The sequence below is a fragment of the Antedon bifida genome, chromosome 6, assembly GCF_963402885.1.
Source record: "Antedon bifida chromosome 6, ecAntBifi1.1, whole genome shotgun sequence".
NCBI classification, from domain to species: domain Eukaryota; kingdom Metazoa; phylum Echinodermata; class Crinoidea; order Comatulida; family Antedonidae; genus Antedon; species Antedon bifida.
In genome coordinates, this window is record NC_136231.1 from 21,472,765 (window position 1) to 21,492,185 (window position 19,421).

General features: G+C 30.8%; 3 protein-coding genes and 1 long non-coding RNA gene across 4 annotated transcripts; 2 read left to right on the forward strand and 2 right to left on the reverse strand.

The window, feature by feature from the left end:
- The first annotated feature begins 213 nt into the window (after positions 1–213).
- On the forward strand, positions 214–10,867 carry LOC144844790 (trifunctional enzyme subunit alpha, mitochondrial-like). Its single transcript, XM_078701852.1, has 21 exons — positions 214–310; positions 1,672–1,713; positions 1,937–2,007; positions 2,270–2,403; positions 3,777–3,807; positions 4,194–4,301; positions 4,671–4,790; positions 4,914–5,016; positions 5,226–5,295; positions 5,697–5,749; positions 6,038–6,156; positions 6,262–6,381; positions 6,804–6,985; positions 7,305–7,340; positions 7,464–7,599; positions 8,051–8,137; positions 8,302–8,511; positions 8,843–9,038; positions 9,482–9,681; positions 9,771–9,825; positions 10,303–10,867. Exons 1-21 carry the CDS (start codon positions 244–246, stop codon positions 10,452–10,454), a joined length of 2,292 nt encoding a protein of 763 aa, XP_078557978.1. The 5' UTR covers positions 214–243; the 3' UTR covers positions 10,455–10,867.
- Positions 10,868–11,423: 556 nt separating this feature from the next.
- LOC144844866 (uncharacterized protein C8orf74 homolog) lies at positions 11,424–14,106 on the forward strand. Its single transcript, XM_078701962.1, has 5 exons — positions 11,424–11,491; positions 11,998–12,187; positions 12,595–12,815; positions 13,156–13,326; positions 13,633–14,106. Exons 1-5 carry the CDS (start codon positions 11,435–11,437, stop codon positions 13,909–13,911), a joined length of 918 nt encoding a protein of 305 aa, XP_078558088.1. The 5' UTR covers positions 11,424–11,434; the 3' UTR covers positions 13,912–14,106.
- LOC144844865 (uncharacterized) lies at positions 14,048–16,794 on the reverse strand. Its single transcript, XM_078701961.1, has 2 exons — positions 16,733–16,794; positions 14,048–16,400 (listed from the first exon to the last, which is right to left on the reverse strand). Exon 2 carries the CDS (start codon positions 16,373–16,375, stop codon positions 15,194–15,196), a length of 1,182 nt encoding a protein of 393 aa, XP_078558087.1. The 5' UTR covers positions 16,376–16,400; positions 16,733–16,794; the 3' UTR covers positions 14,048–15,193.
- A 398-nt stretch (positions 16,795–17,192) lies between these two features.
- Positions 17,193–18,072, reverse strand: LOC144844867 (uncharacterized). Its single transcript, XR_013612476.1, has 3 exons — positions 18,041–18,072; positions 17,708–17,737; positions 17,193–17,361 (listed from the first exon to the last, which is right to left on the reverse strand). It is a non-coding gene; the product is annotated as an uncharacterized LOC144844867 (long non-coding RNA).
- Between the last annotated feature and the right edge of the window lie 1,349 nt (positions 18,073–19,421).

Genomic DNA, 19,421 nt, shown 5'->3' on the forward strand with positions numbered 1-19,421 from the left:
TTAAAGGTCAACCTTTCTGGTCATGTGTGGTATAATTTAATAATTTAGCGGAGTATAATAAATAAATGAGAGCATTCTAAACAGAATATTCGTATTCGTATATAAGTATTAAATTATTAATTTTATTTAGGCTGTATATTTCATTAAAAAAAAATTACGAAAACTTCAATTGAAATCAGTGATAAAAACAAGTGTGCACATTTTGAACGGTCAAACAGGTCATTCTCTTTAGAAGTCGGAAACATGGCTACTCTTCGTGGGTTTAGAGCTCTAAAACGAATTTCCTGTGGCAAATTATCGATGTCCACAGGTTTGTTTTTCTATAATCACTTTATAATAGTAACCTTTAATAATTAATAATAGTTATTAACTTTTTCAATTATTTGTTTGTGATGAATATGACACATTAATGTTGCACCGGCTTATAATGAAGTGGTTGGTCGTCATGATGGTGTCGTCGGTAGGGCTAAATTAAGCTACCACACTGGACTGGCACTTGCTAGGAGCCGCCTGTTGTTCGTTCCGGCCGCCGCGGTTCAATTCCGGTCGCAATTCACTCCGGTACGACTATTCTATTGAGTCAACTATTTCAGCATTGTTATTTATGTTGCAATTAATATATGAACTGCTTTTTTTTCAATTCTTAAATTAAAAAAGCTACTTTCCCTACTAGTACTACTATACTAACTAGGCCTAGGCCTAGGCCTAGCTAGGCTAGGCCTAGAGTACTAAACTAGGCTAGCCCTACAACAATTTTTGTTTTGTAAAAATAATTCATCTTAGTTTTTAGGTCTAGGCCTATTTATTGAAAATTAATATGCACAATTTAAAATTTTTTCACAATTTTAATCAAAATACATACTCTATTCAAATTGCACAGAAAATTTAGAATTTCGCAAAGTATTTCAGTATTTGATAAAACCAAAGCTGGATAACCTACATTGATTGAAGCAAATAATATTATTTATTACTACTAGGCCTATGTGTCTTTTTTTTTACAAAACAGAAGACATGTTCTATAATCGATGACAAACAATAGTATGCTGCACCGCTGCACTGCATTGTTTTTCGATGGAAGATGTTTTCCGTTTCGTGACTTTCGTAACTTAACAGAATAAAATGTTATAAATACAATTAAAACGATTTATGTTTTTAAATATAAATAAGAGAGACGATAAATTAGATAGACAGCAAAATTAGGCTAAAAGTCACTCAAATTCTGTATGCACAATCTGATGCAAACTTGAACTGAAGCTGGACCAGAGCAGGTGTAAAAGACCATTTATACCATAGACCATACAGACAGTAGGTTAGATCTAGTTTAAGGTTAAAACTACTTTTTGACATTATCAAAGAAACAAGCAAGTTATTCCTTGTGCAACCATTTTATTTTGTGTATATCATCCAGGCTGAAATAAACAATTTTAATGTGGTGTAGTATTTTAGTGCTATGAATATGGGGTAACTATTTTTTTTAGTTGAAAATATGAATCATTGAATGATTTATGATGACTTATAGTTTAATCCTGTATGCAGTCAGTCAAGGGCACTAAGCTGATTTTTGTCTATATTATTATTAATAGAAAAGAAATGCTACTACAGTGTAAAAATAGGATAGTTATAATAAATTTAGAAACTAAACTAGACTGTAAATTATTAATTTTTTTTCAGGCTGTTCTACAAGGAATTTGTCACTTTCCACTGCGGTTTCTGGTAAGTAAATCTTGCAACCACTTAATATTTGTGTAATTATTTTAAATTTTTTTTGTGTATTAATTTGTTTATTGTTCACAAATGTACACTTGTAATTTTGCCATACAGTACATTATTAGCGGGAATGATATTTCTAATGAAAGTAATATAGAAACTAATCCGCAAAACAATGATAAAATACAGTTTTTATGATGATTACATTATTTAATTTGATTTGTTATAGCACGAACACAGTTGAACTATGAAGTGAAAGATGATGTGGCAGTTGTGCGAATTAATCAACCAGATTCTAAGGTAACCCAAACATTAAAATGTAATTTAATATATACAGTACACCCAATCTTGTATAGGACTTCTCCACAAGATCCATTTTCGCTGCCACCTAGCCCACCCTCTATCCCTCTATTCTATCTCTATGATTTTTTTTTTCAAATTGGCAGTGCTCTGGGTTACAATCATAAGTGTGGCATATGACTGGCCCATACACTCCAGACTCACTAAATAGACCTTTTATTGTGCAATAGTACTAAATCTAAAATAATACACTTTTTTTTAGGTTAATACATTGTCAAGGGAATTCAATGCTGAGATTGAAGAGGTTATGCACGAGATATGGGCCAATGATAGTATAGCAAGTGTTGTACTTATCTCGTCTAAACCAGGATGTTTCATTGCTGGAGCTGATATTAAGTAAGCAAAACAATTAATATAAAACTAGTTTTTGGCGCTTTTTTCCAAAATAAAAACAAATCTTCCAATGACTTAAACAATCAGTTTTTCCTGTGATTTCTCGCACCTCAGTTCTGATGGAGAATCTTTGTGATGCATTGTGGTAACAGTACTGATGTTAGCATTATGCTGTAAATACATACTGAGTAAAAATTATCATTGATTTTTAGATCTGAAAATCAATTATGGTAATGAAAAAATATATCTTGCATTTGATTATTATTTTTACATCGATTTCTTAGTTTTTCATTAAAAACCAACTTGTAGCTATTACTGAAAATTACAATTAAATGTAAATTTTACCATTTATAAAAAATTTGTATTTTTCCAATTGTTTGATTTTGAAAAAACACCAATAATATTTTAGTATATTTGAATTGCAATATTAATATTGGCATTGCAATTGCTAATGATATACCAGTATATTTGCGATTGTCTCTATCATTTTGAATATGTTACAATAATCAGGGTAGTTAGGATACATATACATTATGCCTACTGTACACGGATCATTTATAAATTCATTTTACAGAATTAAAGTGTCTAAATACAAGGGTACCATTCTAATGACAAACAAATTACTATTACAAGTTTACTACATTGTTAAAATTATACAGAATTCTTAATTGATTAAAAAGTTAATGATAAAATGTACAGTACTAAATGAATATATTTCTAGATGTTATGAAAACTAATGCATAGTAGTACTATTACAAACAAGTTTACATTGTTAAAATTATACAGAATTCTTGAATTGATTAAAAAGTTAATGATAAAATGTACAGTACTAAATGAACATATTTCTAGATGTTATGAAAACTAGTGCATAGTAGACTTACTATTACAAACAAGTTTACATTGTTAAAATTATACAGAATTCTTGAATTGATTAAAAAGTTAATGATAAAATATGGTACTAAATGAACATATTTCTAGATGTTATGAAAACTACTGCCTAGTAGTAGTATAATGTTATCATCAATATCAATCAATTATTCAATTTGACGTTTCCAAGTTTCATTACATAAAAAAAAAATTATGTTAATGTATGTTTTAAAACATTATTTCTGGTAATAAATAGCATTTTCAAGTTACTTTTGAAATAAATAAATATAAGACACACTCTTATGTAATTAGTATCCTACTGCATTGAAACATTCAATAGGCCTACTTTGCTAATAACTATGGAAAATAAGGTATGAGACTACAAGTTTAATTAAGATAGTGGTGATGTTATGTAGATGTAGACCATAGTAAAACTGTACTTTACATATTTTCTTAAAGGGCTAAACTTATTTACATCAATTTACATTTTGTTTCCTTTCTTCGCACAGCATGTTATCACGATGCAAGACTTCAGAAGAGGTTAGTAGATCAAGGCTCAGGATTGAAACCCTTCAAACTAGTTGTTTGTTTGTTTTTCATTGCTACTGTAGTCTAGCAAGGTTTGATCTGCAGAACAATTTTTCTTTCTTTCTTTTTTATGGGTTCTTCTCACTTGAGAAGAGTATACAAATTATTGCACAATACTTACTGTACGGTACATGTTATCCCATTTTTTGCAACAATTAAAGAACGATACAGGATGATTTGAAAACTGTATTAAATTACACACACTCACTTGAGACACACCCAGTCCATGACAGAAATAAACATCACAAAATAGTAGAAAGCGCTATGTCTAATGAAGTATATTGAATATATAAACAATGTTTGTTGTCTGTATTAAGTCAGCATATTTGATATTTCAGGTTACCCAACTATCACAAGATGGCCAGAAGCTACTGCAGCTGGTTGAGGACAGCAATAAACCAGTCGTGGCTGCAATCCATGGTAGCTGTATGGGAGGTGGTTTAGAGGTGAGTCTAGACACAATGTTCTCATCTAAAACAAATGGTTTTAGTTGGTACTGTTGACATTTGTTGAATAGACATAAAGCCATATTCTCTTTATGCTATGACACTGAACAGTTATAAAAAAAAACACAGTGATGGTATAATGATTTGACTGCTGCTTGAAGAACCACTAATATCATCAACAGAAAATGATAAAAACAAAATTACGAGTATTAAGAGTCTGTACTTTTGAAAATTGATGATATGAAAAATTGATTCACTGCTAAACAATTCACCACCTTTGAACATGCTCAGTAAACAATCTCAACAGAATATTTACAGAAAGAATAAATATAATTTAACTTCATTGTTAATTTTTGTTTTGTCTTGTAGGTTGCGATAAGTTGTCAATACAGAATTGCTACAAAGCATCCAAAGACAGTATTATCCGCTCCAGAGGTTATGTTGGGTCTTCTACCAGGTGGAGGTGGTACGCAAAGAATTACTAAGATGGTATGATGTTTTTTATACCTTCATAATTCCAAATATGCATACAAATAGTCTTTTTATTGTTTATGATTTGTTGAAAGGTAGCAAAACAATACATTTGTATTTGAATATTATTTATGTTCCTAGGTTGGTCTTCCTAGTGCTTTTGATATGATGCTAACTGGAAAGAACATTCCAGCTGATAAAGCCAAGAAGATGGGATTAGTCGACCAGCTCATTACTCCTATTGGTAAGAAATGACAGACTTCAGTGCTATTACAGTACAACATTTAAAATATTAAACTCTAACCCTCTAAATAATCACTCTCCAAAAAACAAATGAAAGAACTGCAATCCTAGCTTAGCCTATACTTAGCATAAAATACAATTATTAGCGCAAACACCTGAACAGGTATGTGAATATCATTTTAAACGTTTTTAAATGTATTCATGTTTTAGGAGTAGGGTTGAAGTCTGCTGAAGATAACACCATGTCATATCTTGAGGAAGTTGCTGTACAAGCTGCCAAGTACGTAAACACACATTCTGTAGATAATTTGTTTTGAATTTCAACAAATTAAATGATATTTTTCATATTAATTGTACAAATACTAATTGTAAAGCTCTGTCTACACTATAAAACTAATTTGACAAAGTGAGATGTGCCCAAATATGACAGTGATATGCTTAAATATGGTAGTGATATGCTTAAATATGGTAGTGATATGCTTAAATATGGTAGTGATATGCTTAAATATGGTAGTGGTATGCTTAAGTACGGTAGTGATATGACATCATCATGTCCATATATGGGCACATCACATTTGACAAAGTTTGATAGCGTAGACCGATTACTTTAAACAATTTATAGCTATTGTAGATACTAAAATGATGATTATCCTAATTAATTTTGTGTTTTTTGTTTTCCAGAGATCTGGCTTCTGGCAAACTTAAAACTGAGAAACCTAAGTCAATGATGAAAAGTAAGTCTAAAATAAATATGACTGGTAATGTTATGATATGCTCATCTGTATTAACTTTTAATGGAAGCATTTTGGTGCAGAAGAAGTTGTATTGGAAACAATTGCTATACCATATTTGTGAAATATTTAAATGCTTCATCATTGTAGGGAAATATCAGTGTAAGGTTTTACAGATTTTTTTTTGTTAGGTTTTTAGGACTACAACCTAAAGGGTTACTTGCATTATTATTATTATTATTATCAATTGTAGAAATGAATAAATTAATAATTTTGCTTTTACTTTTATAGACATAATGGATGGTGTGATGGGACTTGGTTTTGTACAAAATCAAGTGTTTAAGAAAGTACATCAAACTGTAATGAAGATGTCAGGAGGACTCTATCCAGCTCCATTGAAAATTATAGATGTAAGGTTCAAGTTAAGCTCTGTCTTATGTATTGCTTAAGTAAAATCTTCTCAAGATTGTATCAAGTTAAACCAATATCAAATGTAATTTTTGTGATTTGTTTAGGTTGTAAAGACTGGAGTTCAACAAGGTAGTGACGCAGGATATCTAGCTGAATCTAAAGGTTTTGGTGATCTTGCTGTGACAGCACATTCAAAGGCTCTGATTGGACTCTTTCATGGTCAGGTGGGTGGATATACATTACAATGATATTTATTTCAAACAAACTAAAGGTTTTGTTTATCGTGATAACAATGTAATATTTAAAGTTTTTAATACTATAAATATTATATGCAATATTATAAGTTACCTAGAACATTGGTTCCTAACGTTTGAGAGGGAGGGAAATGTTATGGGATTACAAATACAAATACAAACACACATAGAATATCAGATTTGTATTGTGGTACCTTTTACCAGGTGCAAGGCCATATCCAGCATGAGGCAGGAATACAAGGTGGTAACCACAGCTGATTGTGCTGCCGTTCCTCTGTACCTCGTCTTTTTTCAATTTTTTTCCAAAGCCCTGAGGTACATGCATGCAATTCTAACATGATATTTATTTTGAATGATAATAATTATAAGGAATGATTATTTTTACTTTTTAGACAATATGCAAGAAGAATAAATTTGGTAAGCCTGCAAAAGAAACAAAAACATTGGCTATTCTAGGTGCTGGTCTGATGGGAGCTGGTATTGCTCAAGTTACCTTGGATAAAGGCGTTAATGTACTGTTAAAGGATATGAGTTATGAAGGCCTAGCCAGGGGTAATCAACAAATCTACAAAGGGTAAGATTTTCACATCAGTCGGACCTGATACCGTGTATGTTTGAGTATAGTTCCCTGGGAGTCTGGGTATTAAATTTAAGGTGGGATTGTAATTGAATTGTATTAACAATGGAATTGACAAAGCTGATGTGTCCATATTTTGCACAAATTAGGGGGGTGGAATTGTACTCAAACTTTGGAGTATACTCTTTCATATACAGTAATTTTTGCTGTTCAGGCCTAATAAGTGATTTTTTTTCCTAACTGTAGTGTATCATAAATAGCCATTGTTAGTGAGACAGTCTATTATTTCATTAACCCTAATATTTTTTTATTTCAGACTCAACACTAAGGTAAAGAGGAAGAAAATTACAAGGTAAATTAAAAAATATTTAATAAGGTGGGAGAAAAGATATATATGCTCCCACAAGAGACAGTTGAACCTACTGTAAGTGGACACCATCTGTCACCTAAAAATGTCTTAATTTATTTGTTTCAGTTTTGAACGTGACCAATTACTGTCACATCTCAGTGGACAGTTGGACTACGCAAACTTTGATAAATGTGACATGGTTATTGAAGCAGTTTTTGAAGACATCAACATAAAGCATAGAGTAATAAAAGAAATAGAAAAGGTATGGTAGACACTTGTTTTATAGTTAATCCAATGCTGGATTTATAATTTATTTTAATTATTTATTTCAACACTAAGCTTACGTATAAAATGTTCAATGTCATTTTGAATAAAAAATAAAGATACATTTTCATATACACAAGAAACTAAATTATAAGTCTAATCCCAACTACAATATTTAAAAAATAATTGTATAAAACACTACAGTAATTTATTTAAATACAGTTTTCAAAATCATTCCACCAGATTAAAATTGCATTAAATTTGCCATGGGGCCATTCTATAGTCACTATTTTATAGGCTTCTTTTTATATTGGGCACATTTTTTTGTGTCAATATAGCCTGTGTTATTTTTACAATCATTAGTAGTATAGTACGGTGCATACATTAGCATTTTATGTGTGAATATTTCTTATGGTGAAAATGGTTGAGATGTATTATTTATATTTCAGGTAATTCCAGAGACGTGTATCTTTGCATCTAATACATCTGCACTACCCATCACAGAGATAGCAAAAGCAAGTAAGAGACCTGATAAGGTTAGTAGTTAAACATTTGACATATTCATATTTTTCAAATACTATCAAAACATTTCAATATTCCTGTAGAAAGGGCGTAATCAGGCTTAGTTGGTGATCTAGCAATGTTCATGTTATCCTCATTATTAATACTGTTATCATAAAATGGTTCAATTTATTTATAGGTTATAGGTATGCATTATTTTTCACCTGTGGATAAAATGCAGCTATTAGAAATTATCACAACAGACAAGACATCAAAGGATACAACTGCTGCTGCAGTTGATATAGGCTTGAAACAAGGCAAGGTTATCATCACAGTGGGAGATGGGCCTGGCTTCTATACCACTAGGATCTTAGCGCCATTCTCTGCTGAAGCAGTCCGACTCATGCAGGTATGACAAATTTTGTTTTCTTTTTGTGAATGATCTTTCAAGGCTTTGTACTCTTGCAAAACATTACCCAATACAAACATTACTATTAATTGCTTTGTTGTTTGATGGCGATTGATATCCCAAAATATAATGAACTTGAAAAATGTCAACTGAAAGAGAAACTATTCTTGCATTATTTGTTTATTTACCAGATAAACAATACATAAAATAACAACACAAACAAGCTAATGATAATATGGAACTAAATTTATCTCAATGTCAGCACTTAAAAATGAAACAAAAATAAGTCATTTTTTTGTACTGAAATTAAGTCTTCTGTATCAAATTATAGGAAGGAGTTAGTCCAAAGAAACTTGATCAGCTGACCAAGTCGTATGGATTCCCAGTCGGTGCAGCAACTCTTGTAGATGAGGTTGGAGTAGATGTCGCTGCTCATGTAGCAGAGGATCTAGGAAAGGCTTTTGGTGAACGTTTTGGCAACGCTGATGTTGGTGTGCTCAAAGATATGGTGGCTGCTGGGTTCCTGGGTATGATACTCTTTCTGGGTTTAAAAAGAGGGTTGTTCTGCTTTCATACTGTTGAAGTGGGCTTATTATCAAGGTTGTTTTTTATAGTAACAATAGAAACTTTAAAACACTTTCTCTACAATTTGTTTACTTTAAAAAAAATAATGCGTATAATTATATTACCTTAAAAACATTAAACCAGGTCATTCCCTGTCTTAAATGTACGTTTCATGGTTAATTATGATAAAAAGAGAGAAACAATGCACTATCTAAGTAGCTTGCGTTTAATGTCCTCTCATAGATGATCTTGGGCCTAGCCTACCTGCATTATAATGGTATTTAACATACATTATTTGTCTGTACAATCATTGTTTTGTTTTATATAATATGTTTAATTACTTTTTTAAACCTATTTTATTACAAAAAAATAAACATATCAATTGTTATTCTGTTTAAATATTTAGGACGAAAGAGTGGAAAGGGATGCTATGTTTACAGTGGCTCTAAAAATCGTGAAATCAATGAAGAAGCAGAGGCAATCATGAAAAGGTACTTGATAGAACCAAGAGGAGCCAACTCGGACGAGGACATGCAACTAAGATTGGTATCAAGATTTGTCAATGAGGCTGTACTTTGCTTTCAAGAGGGCATTTTGAAGACTGCTGTAAGAGCTCACATTTATTAAAAAGTAATAGGAAAAATCTTTAAAAATTAAATACAATGTGTAGTTATTAAGTTATTGTTATTTTGCAGGTTGAAGGAGATATCGGAGCTGTCTTTGGCCTTGGATTCCCACCTTTCCATGGTGGTAAGTTTTTAACAGATTTAAGACTATTCAGCTCAATGTACTATCTAACATGGTTTCCTATTAGATTGGATAGTTTTTTTAAAAGCATGACCAAACTATATGGTTGCCATAATAATATATCAAAATACATCACACCATAGAAGGTGTCATTAAATAATTTAGAGATATTGGCATCTGTAAGGGTAAATATAGGTATGTCATGGCATTCCAAAGGGAGAAATGTGGTACCAACTTAATACAAATACTTATTAATCAGTTTATGGACCAATATAGTATATTTTCTAATTTCTTATCATTATCTAGAGCCTAGAACCTGTAGTAAAGATTATAAATAGATTAACATCATCTGGATATTTTTTATATTTATGAACAATTTTGGGGGAGAGTGGGATTATCGTTAAGGTGTCTGTATTATAAATATGATATCTACTATTTGCCTTATTTTATTTTATTATTACATTGTATTTTATCTTGTAGGTCCATTCCGATTTGTAGACACTTTTGGTGCTGACAAGCTGGTTGCCAAAATGAGAGAATTTGAAGCCCTTTTTGGGGCACCTTTCACACCTTGCCAGCTGCTCCTAGATCATGCAAAGGACCCAACAAAAAAATTCTACCCGTCCAACTGAAGTATACCGGACATACAGTGATAATATAAATGCATAGAAATGATGTTATTGCATTTGATAATGCAATGAACCTTGAGCTTTCGTGAAGAAATACATTTGAGAAAGAGGAAATCCCCAAGTACATGTTTATAAATGAAAAACTATTAATTGTAATAATTTATGGCACATTTACCAATGATTTTGACTCGATGGATAAGGATTTGTGTGAACAATTCTAGCGACAATCTAATTTGTTATTGAAATAGTCTTCTGCAATATAGAGATGTGTGTGTATATAAACTAATAAACTGAACATTTATTCAACAATGTTTATAAGAAATATCTAATGCTTAGTAAACAGTTGACTTTAGCACAACTCGTAATTGTTGACAACTTTATTCTAATTCAATATACAAATAAAATTTATTATGAAATTTGTTGTTTTATCTTCATTTTGTTCTACATACATTAAAATGTATTTGATAGGCTTAAATTGGGAATGCTTCGTTCCCACTAGAGACGCAACACAAGGACGTAAGCACAATGTATATGCTTTGTCCAATCACAAGTGATAGGTCATCCGAACTGTCAATTGTGATTCAGATTGGTCAGATTGCTTGCGTTTCATCTTCTCTCCCTTTTTTAAAGATAATTATTTGTTACTTTTTATTACAAACATTATCAATACAAGAGTAGGCCTACCTGTACCCACAAGATTTAATTAAGGGGATTTCATGACCTTTAATCAAAATTTAAATGAAAACCAATTAAAACGATTGTACGGTTGGGGGTGCATGTAATTGGGAAAAGATCAGATTGCAGATGAAATAATAATTAAATTATTCTTGATAAAATTAATGGTACCAGATGGGGGAGAAATTACCCCGAAATATTTTGTTTGCTATCCCCTCTTTTATTTAATTTTAATAATAATAATAACATCTTTATAACTTGACCGTCGTTGGCGGCGACGTTCCGTCGTCGTAGAAACTATAAACAAAATGGATTTTCCCGTTTTCTTGACAACACAAACTGTTTCTAAAATTGTTTCTTTACCAGTAAGAATTTACCATTCATGTATAGGCCTAGGCCTTATAACTGTATTATATAATTAATAATGGTTTCATATTAATTTTATTTTATGACATGTTAAGCCAGTAGCTAAGCTCTTAGGCCTAGCCTAGGCCTGGCACTAGCTAGGCTAGCTTGGTTGGTAGGTCGGATTAATTAGCCCTCCTCTGCCTGCTGGTCTATGGTCTCTCCAATACTTTTGTATTAGTCGTTTCGCCCTCTCTCTGGGCTCTATTTGAGTATTTTTTTGCCACCGTATGTATGTATCTTTCCTTTGTATTTTAAATAGCACATTATACTAATCTTCTTCTGGTTGCATACGTTGATGACCATTCATGGAAAGAGAACTCTAGTTAGGCCTTTTTTTAATGACATTTTAGAGTGTTTGTTATTTTATTGATTGTACTGTAGTCTGTAGAGTAGAGAGATATGTCAACGTATATACACTACTAATTAAATGGTTTCATTTCAAATTACCTCGATTTTTTTGTAGAAAGAAGGTGGACAAATGGTTCTTGCAGATTACCTGGGTTACAATGCTGAAGATTTTCTAAAATTAAGAAATTCTATTCTACTTGATTTTCATTATGGGAATTTAATGTTAGCTGTTGATAGTGGGTTTTCTTTGCAACATTCCATTGAAATGTTTAAGCTTGGACAAGAGATGCTACAAGAATGTACAGGTTAGTTATAAAATAATTATAATAATATAATAAAATAATTATTAATTGTTCATTATTGTAATTTAGAACTCATATGACTGCTGAATCTTTGTATTGTATTGTATTGCCTACAATTAACTATGCCATGTTCAGTACTGTGTGTTTAATTTATAATATTCTACCTAATAGTATTGTACGTAACGGCTAATTAAGATTAGCTTAAGTGTTGTATTATTATTATTATTTGTATTTGTATGTATACTTGTATAATGTAAAGAGGGACTACAGCGACAGGCCCATCGGGCCTTTTGTAGTCTCTCGACTATATATATTATATGCCAACCATTGTTAATGTTATGCTAAAATATGGTCAATAAATGTTTCTTGAATTGAATTGAATTGAATTAAATTAATTATGATTATTTAAGGTGTTGGACTACCCCAAGCGATTGAGATCTACCAGGAAAAGGTTCTGCATTTATCAAATTCAATCGAACATGAACAGTTGAAATTGTTTACAAATCATTTCTTTGGAACATTTATGAAGCATTACAGATTGTATCAGTTTGTATTGACACAAGGGCAAGAACCAATGTCTTCAGAAGTTAATGTGCATGTCATACCTCCAGTTGAATGTCAACAGCTAAAGGTACAAACACCTCCTTTGGGACACCTCTATTAAGGGAAAACGAACAAAGGGCAACATATGTTTAAATACTATGGCCAACCCCTATTTTAAAGTGGACACTTTCTTAGATCCTGAAGATGTCTTATTGATAGGTGTTCTACTGTGGGTAGTTATACAAATAATAAATGTTTACTCCTCATAAAAAATATTCTCATTCAACCTATAAACATAAATCAATTTGTATAATTAACTGCAGAAAAAAAAATAGTCATAAAATGTTAGAGCTGATTTTTAGTCCAGTTCAAGCGTGGCTATACTTTTGTTTAAAAAAAACAAAAAAAAACTTAAATAATATTTTCAGGATGCTAAGATGTTAACTATTTGGGAGTATGAACAAAAGTTGAAAATACTTGAACGTGAAGAAGAAAACTGCAAAACAACCTTGAATAAACAAAAGCAGGAAGAAGAATCTGAAAGAGAAAGTCAAAAACACAACCAATTTACGGTTGATTCTTCAGTTTTAAACCGTGAGGTAATTCCAACACTTGATTATTATCATTTTTCCTTAAATTTCAATTTCACTATTGTATTTCAAAATACAGCTGAAATTTGTTTAAACCGTAAAAATATGTAAAATTAAGTAATAGTGTTAGGGCCTACCAATATTTTTCATGGTTCATTGTATTTCTTATCATTCCTAAGATGGATTTATTTGCAGACACACAGATATTTTTACTAATTTTTTTAGACACATCACAAGATATTTTCTTTTAATTTATTGTAGGAAACATTACATACATTTTCCAACTTTATTGTTTTTTTTGTAAATTTTCTATAGATTATTTCTGAAATGATAAAGAGAGCATCTGAAGCTGAATCAACTTATGAAGAAAAACTTTTAAAATTAGAAGTTGAAGAAGCACATGAAGATTTAGACTACTACATGCAAAAAACAGCATTACCTAGGCCTGCTGTACTAGGTGCCCCTCCCAAGACTAAAGATCCACCAAAGCTGCCTTCAAGAGGAAAATCCAGTTCTAAGACGGTACAAAAGATTGGCTTAGAACCTCAAATAGCACGAAGTTCAACAAGAGGAAGTAGAAGCAAAGCCAAATAAAGACACTTAGCTGTACATTTGAATAAGCTGAACTTTATTGTTTACTAATGTAGTTTACTGTATATAAGAAAAATTATTTTTGTGTCTTTCATAGGAATACACCATCTTTATATTATTTTTTTTCATTTTTTATTTAATATATGATGCAAATAATTTAATTGAAGAATAATATTTTATTAAACATTAAAGATAATATATGTTTGACCAAATTATCTCATTAAATTAGAATCTCTTATTTTAAATTGTTTTAATGTTTTATCTGTTTACAGTATATGTTTGTTATTTTCCTGTTCCAATATTAAACATTATTTTAAGGCCACCACTACTAGCTTTTAAAATAATAAATCTTCAATTAAATTACATGCAACTCATCATGACAAGTATAATTATTTACGCCTATATAATAAAAAGTTATACGCTATACAATGTAAACCTATAAAGCTATTGAATTATTAAGAGATCAAGACATTTCTAAAGAAAACATTGATACATGATCGCACTAGCTCATTTACTACCCATCCTACAGGCATGACAAAATGGCACAGGACAGAAGCAAGGCCAATTAAAGTTTAAATAGGACGATGCTTAAAATCGAGTATAGTTTGGAATCTGAATAAATGTATTTTTGTTTTCATTTTTTAAAAAATATTTTGTTCGATCACTGTTGGATCGCTGTTTTACCATCTTCTCCAGAAATAAAGTATCTTGCTTTTTGGATCGCTGTTTTACCATCTTCTCCAGAAATAAAGTGTCTATATAGATCTTTGGATCACTGTTTTTACCATCTTCTCCAGAAATATAGTATCTAGATCATTGTATCGCTGTTTTACCATCTTCTCCAGAAATAAAGTATCTTGCTCTTTGGATCGCTGTTTTACCATCTTCTCTAGAAATAAAGTATCTAGATCTTTGGATCACTGTTTTTACCATCTTCTCCTGAAATAAAGGATCTAGATCATTGAATCACTGCTTTTACCATCTTCTACAGAAATAAAGAATCTTGCTTTTTGGATCGTTTTTACCATCTTCTCCAGAAATAAAGTATCTTGCTCTTTGGATCGCTGTTTTACCATCTTCTCCAGAAATCATTTCATTTATACTGTACAAAAATATTATCCAATTTCAAGCTCCCTCGATATTTATTTTTAATGTGGCCACTCTTTGGGGTTGTGTCTTCGATAAAAAGTTAATTTCTTAAACTTTAATCGCAATTCGACTGAACCGAGCATGCGATGGATGCCAGACCCGTGGACAACAAGAAGTTAAAAAAATTATTTATTATTCATAGTTTAATATCTTCATATACTGGTTCCGAAGTTTTGTTGTTACGCTTAGCTGCAGGGTTTGGCTTAGAATATAACTCACCAACGTTGATATAGTGGGATGTTCGTATCGGTTTTGCTTTCTGATCATTATTGTCGTCAGCGGGAATATAAATTATATTTTCAACGGTACCAACTAGGTTGTCTTCGTCCATTGAATTATCATCTACAACTGTTGAGCTGTTCGCGTTACTGTCAGCTGAAGCGAGTTGCATGCCACCTACAGGCGATTGCTTGTTGACACTGCAAGCTAACATTGATGAGTCAAAATTACCAGATGCAACCGATTGCGCGTTGATATCATCACAATTTGCAGCTGACTGTGTGTTTATAATGCCAGCTGCAACCGACTGCTTTCCGACACCACCGTTTATACCTTCAGCTGCAACAAGTTGAGTGTTGATCTTTTGTATTGAATCCATACAAGGAGTTTTCTTATTTTGTCCATCTGCAATCGTTTCGTATGGTTTCTTATTGATACATTTTTCTATGTCATTTTCTCCCGCATCATCTTTCACACAGTGTAATTTCTGAACGGGGGTGTTCTTTTCTTGATCAATGACTATCTGTGTTTCGTATATTGCATTTTTGTCAGTCTTTTTTACTGAACTTGCTGGGCACTTATGTTTATCCTCAATATGTATTTCGTTTATTATAGTTTTATTGCTGGTCTCTTCCTCTGACGTTTTATCTAAAACCAGTACGATAGATTCTGAATTGCAGCTTCTTTTCGCTTCTTTCGCTGGTTTCTTTCTTTCATCGCCGTTGGCATTGGCTTCCAAAATCTGTGGACCAGACTTAACAGCTTTTGATAAAGCTACACAAACTGCTTCAGTATTCTGCTGCCCATTATCAATGTCGTCATCATCACCCATGTTGATTTTCAATGGCATTTCCTCAGCCGGATAAGGTTGATCATTAGTTTCTGTAAAACATATCACAGCATTCTGTGAGTTTGAACATATTTGCTTTCTTTCTCTTAAACCGAATGTTTTCAAATCTTTGTCACAAGCTTCGGAATTGTCAATTATTTCTGTTAATTCTTCTTCTGGACTGTCGTTAATAGATTTATTTTCTTCGAGGTTTTCTTCTTCGGATTCATTAATTGAGGGATTGGATTCATCTGGTTTTGGAATATACATGTTCTGTAATTGTTTATTTTTGCGACTGAAAAAAAATCAGATTAAACTGAGCATGGTTTCTTAATTGCAATGACATTGAAAACATTACGTCAGTAGGCCTATTATTGTTAAAATGGTAAATATCTCTATCTATTTCTTTGGCATTGATGATACCTTTTAATGGACTGCATTTAAACGGGTAATACCAATGCATTCACAAATTTAATTATTTTTCGTCATACATCACAATCATTGTTTTCTTCATCATTACATTATTAATCATCATAATTGTCATCATTTTAATCATGCTAAAAGTACTTTAGCTCGTGCTGGAGAAGAAACTATTATTCCTACAGGTTGGTGAATAATAATATTTACCATTGTTTGCACAAATTTATTGAGAGAATCACGATTATGAAAAATGACAGACCAAAATATATCCAAACTGAAAGAAAAATGATCATAAAAATATACCATCTTTGAATCAACATGTATTATCATTTAAATAAATGCATGAAATAATTATTATAACTCTGGTCATCCTTTCAACTAAAAATTCTGAAGATTATTTTAATTTATACTATACTTTGTGCAATGCTCATTTTCTTTATATATATTATATCTTTAGGCATATTATAGTTCACGTGTTTTTAATGTGTCAACAAACCAAATAATTATAATGTATAAAAAAAAAAGGATCGACGTTTCGGATCCACTTTCAACAAATATACAAAGTAAGTCACACACATTATATATGGGTGAAAGAAAAGATTTAACTTTGATTGAATAATTTTCTTTAAGGATATCAGTTTTATCCAAAGAATCAACCTAAGACACTGGTTACGTTATTTGATGTCGTATACATTATTCAGTTGTTATTTTTGTCTATAGGCCTAGTACAATAAACACAGTATTTTTGTTCATGTCATAATGTAATCGTAATAAACGTAATCGTTCATATTTCTGGAATGCCTTACCCACAATACAGCATTCTTCAAAATCTAGACCTATATAAATAATAAAATGAACAACAATAAATATAAAATATGAATAATTCAGTTGTTTTTCATTTGATCAATTCGTCTCTCTACCAGATTAATTCGCCTGTTGTCCATACATACATTACGTAAGACCGTTATATTATGTGAAATTTTACAATTATAATTGGGCACTACAGAATTATAATAAACCGTTGGCGGTGCTAATTTACAAGGCTTAAATTTAAGTTAAAGATAAATTTTGTTAAATATTTCAAAAATTTAATTCATTTAGGGCTATGGATGATGATTATATTTTGGAAGCGGTAAAGAACGGAAAATGGTTTATACAAATTTAGTCAACTCTAATCCTTACCGTCAAAACAAGGGTCCAGAAAGGGACAACCTGCAAGCGTAAAAATAGCAGAAAATAAGTTATTTTTCTTCTCTCACATTTTACTCACTGCACAGTAATTAATAATAATAATAATGAATATTATTTCATATAAGGCTTATCGACTTCCTCCAATTTAAATTAAACATACTGTAATAATAAAATAATATTTATGTTATAATTAATTACATTTCATTGTTTTCACTACTATTGGAATAAATAGTAATAACATTAAGCCTATTAATATTATTTTATTTATCTTTTATAATACATAAAGTTAGAAATGACAAGAAACACAATGACTGGAATGCTTACCCGGTGAATCTGATGCAGTGCTCGTGACCATGGTTGTACTATCCACTAAAAACACAATATTACAATTTGATCCATAATTATTGCATTTTTAAAAGGTAAATAATAATAATAACAATAGCAACAACTACAATAACAGTAGTAATAGGACAGATAATTTTTCAAATTATAAGAGACGTTCACTATATAACTTTAAAATAGAATTTAATAACAAAAATATGTTTCGGGACCATCATAGAATCATTCTCAAGCACAAATGAGTAGAGTTAAAAACTGTACAAAATAAAAAAGCACCAAAGGGACAGGAAATAGTTAGTTACAAAGACTGAAATTATTTATTTGGTCCCGAAAAGTTGATCTTTTGTGTCACTAAGTCAAAGAATTTTCTACATTTACTACAGCTCTAAGACAGATATGTTACTTAAATGATAAAATAATGTTAGCCTACTTTTTGATGCTAAGTATTATTTGGATTTCAACTTAATTTAATTTACTTCAAAGTGTATTGTAATGCATATCCAGTATCGCGTTGTATAATACACATTGAATTAACTGCATTTTTTTACTATTAGGCCTACAATATATGAATAAATAATAATTTTTTTGTTTTATTTAAAAACAAATATATAAAGAAATTCTTACCATTTGTTGTGCTCTCCATGGTTGTTGTGCTCACTAAAAACATGATATAAAGCATTTTTTTTTTACTATTACAATATATGAATAAATAATAATTGTTAGATTTTAATTTAAAACACATATATCACGAAATTCTTACCATTTGTTGTGGTCACCATGATTGTTATGCCGATGATATTCACTAAAAACATGATATAAAGTTATTTAAAAAATGCATTCTGACTATCTGCTTTGTCATTTTTAATGTTATATTTTAAAAAAAGTAATTAATCTATTACCTTACGTTATTATGCTTTTTAGTATTCAGACAGCACTAAGACAAATATATAATTTGAATGATAAGATAATTAATATTAGCTTACTTTTGGATTTTAAGTACTATTTGGATTTCAAGTTCATTTAATTTACTTTGTGCTGTAATGCATCTCCACATTCGCGTTGTATAATACAAATTGAATTAATTGCATTTTTTTAAATATTACAATATATGAATAAATAACAATTGTTATGTTTCATGTAACATTATAAAGAAATTCTTACCTCTGTTGTGTTCTCCATGACTGTTGTGTCGATGGTATTCACTAAAATCATTTAAGTTTATAAAAAACCTGTTTTCTCATGTCTAATGTATTTTGTAAAAATAATTAGTTAATCTATTAACTTACATTATGTAGATGCCTGTGAGTGGGTTTTTCTTCCACGCTCCGTTATACTGAAATGATAAGAGATTCAAGAACAGATTCAA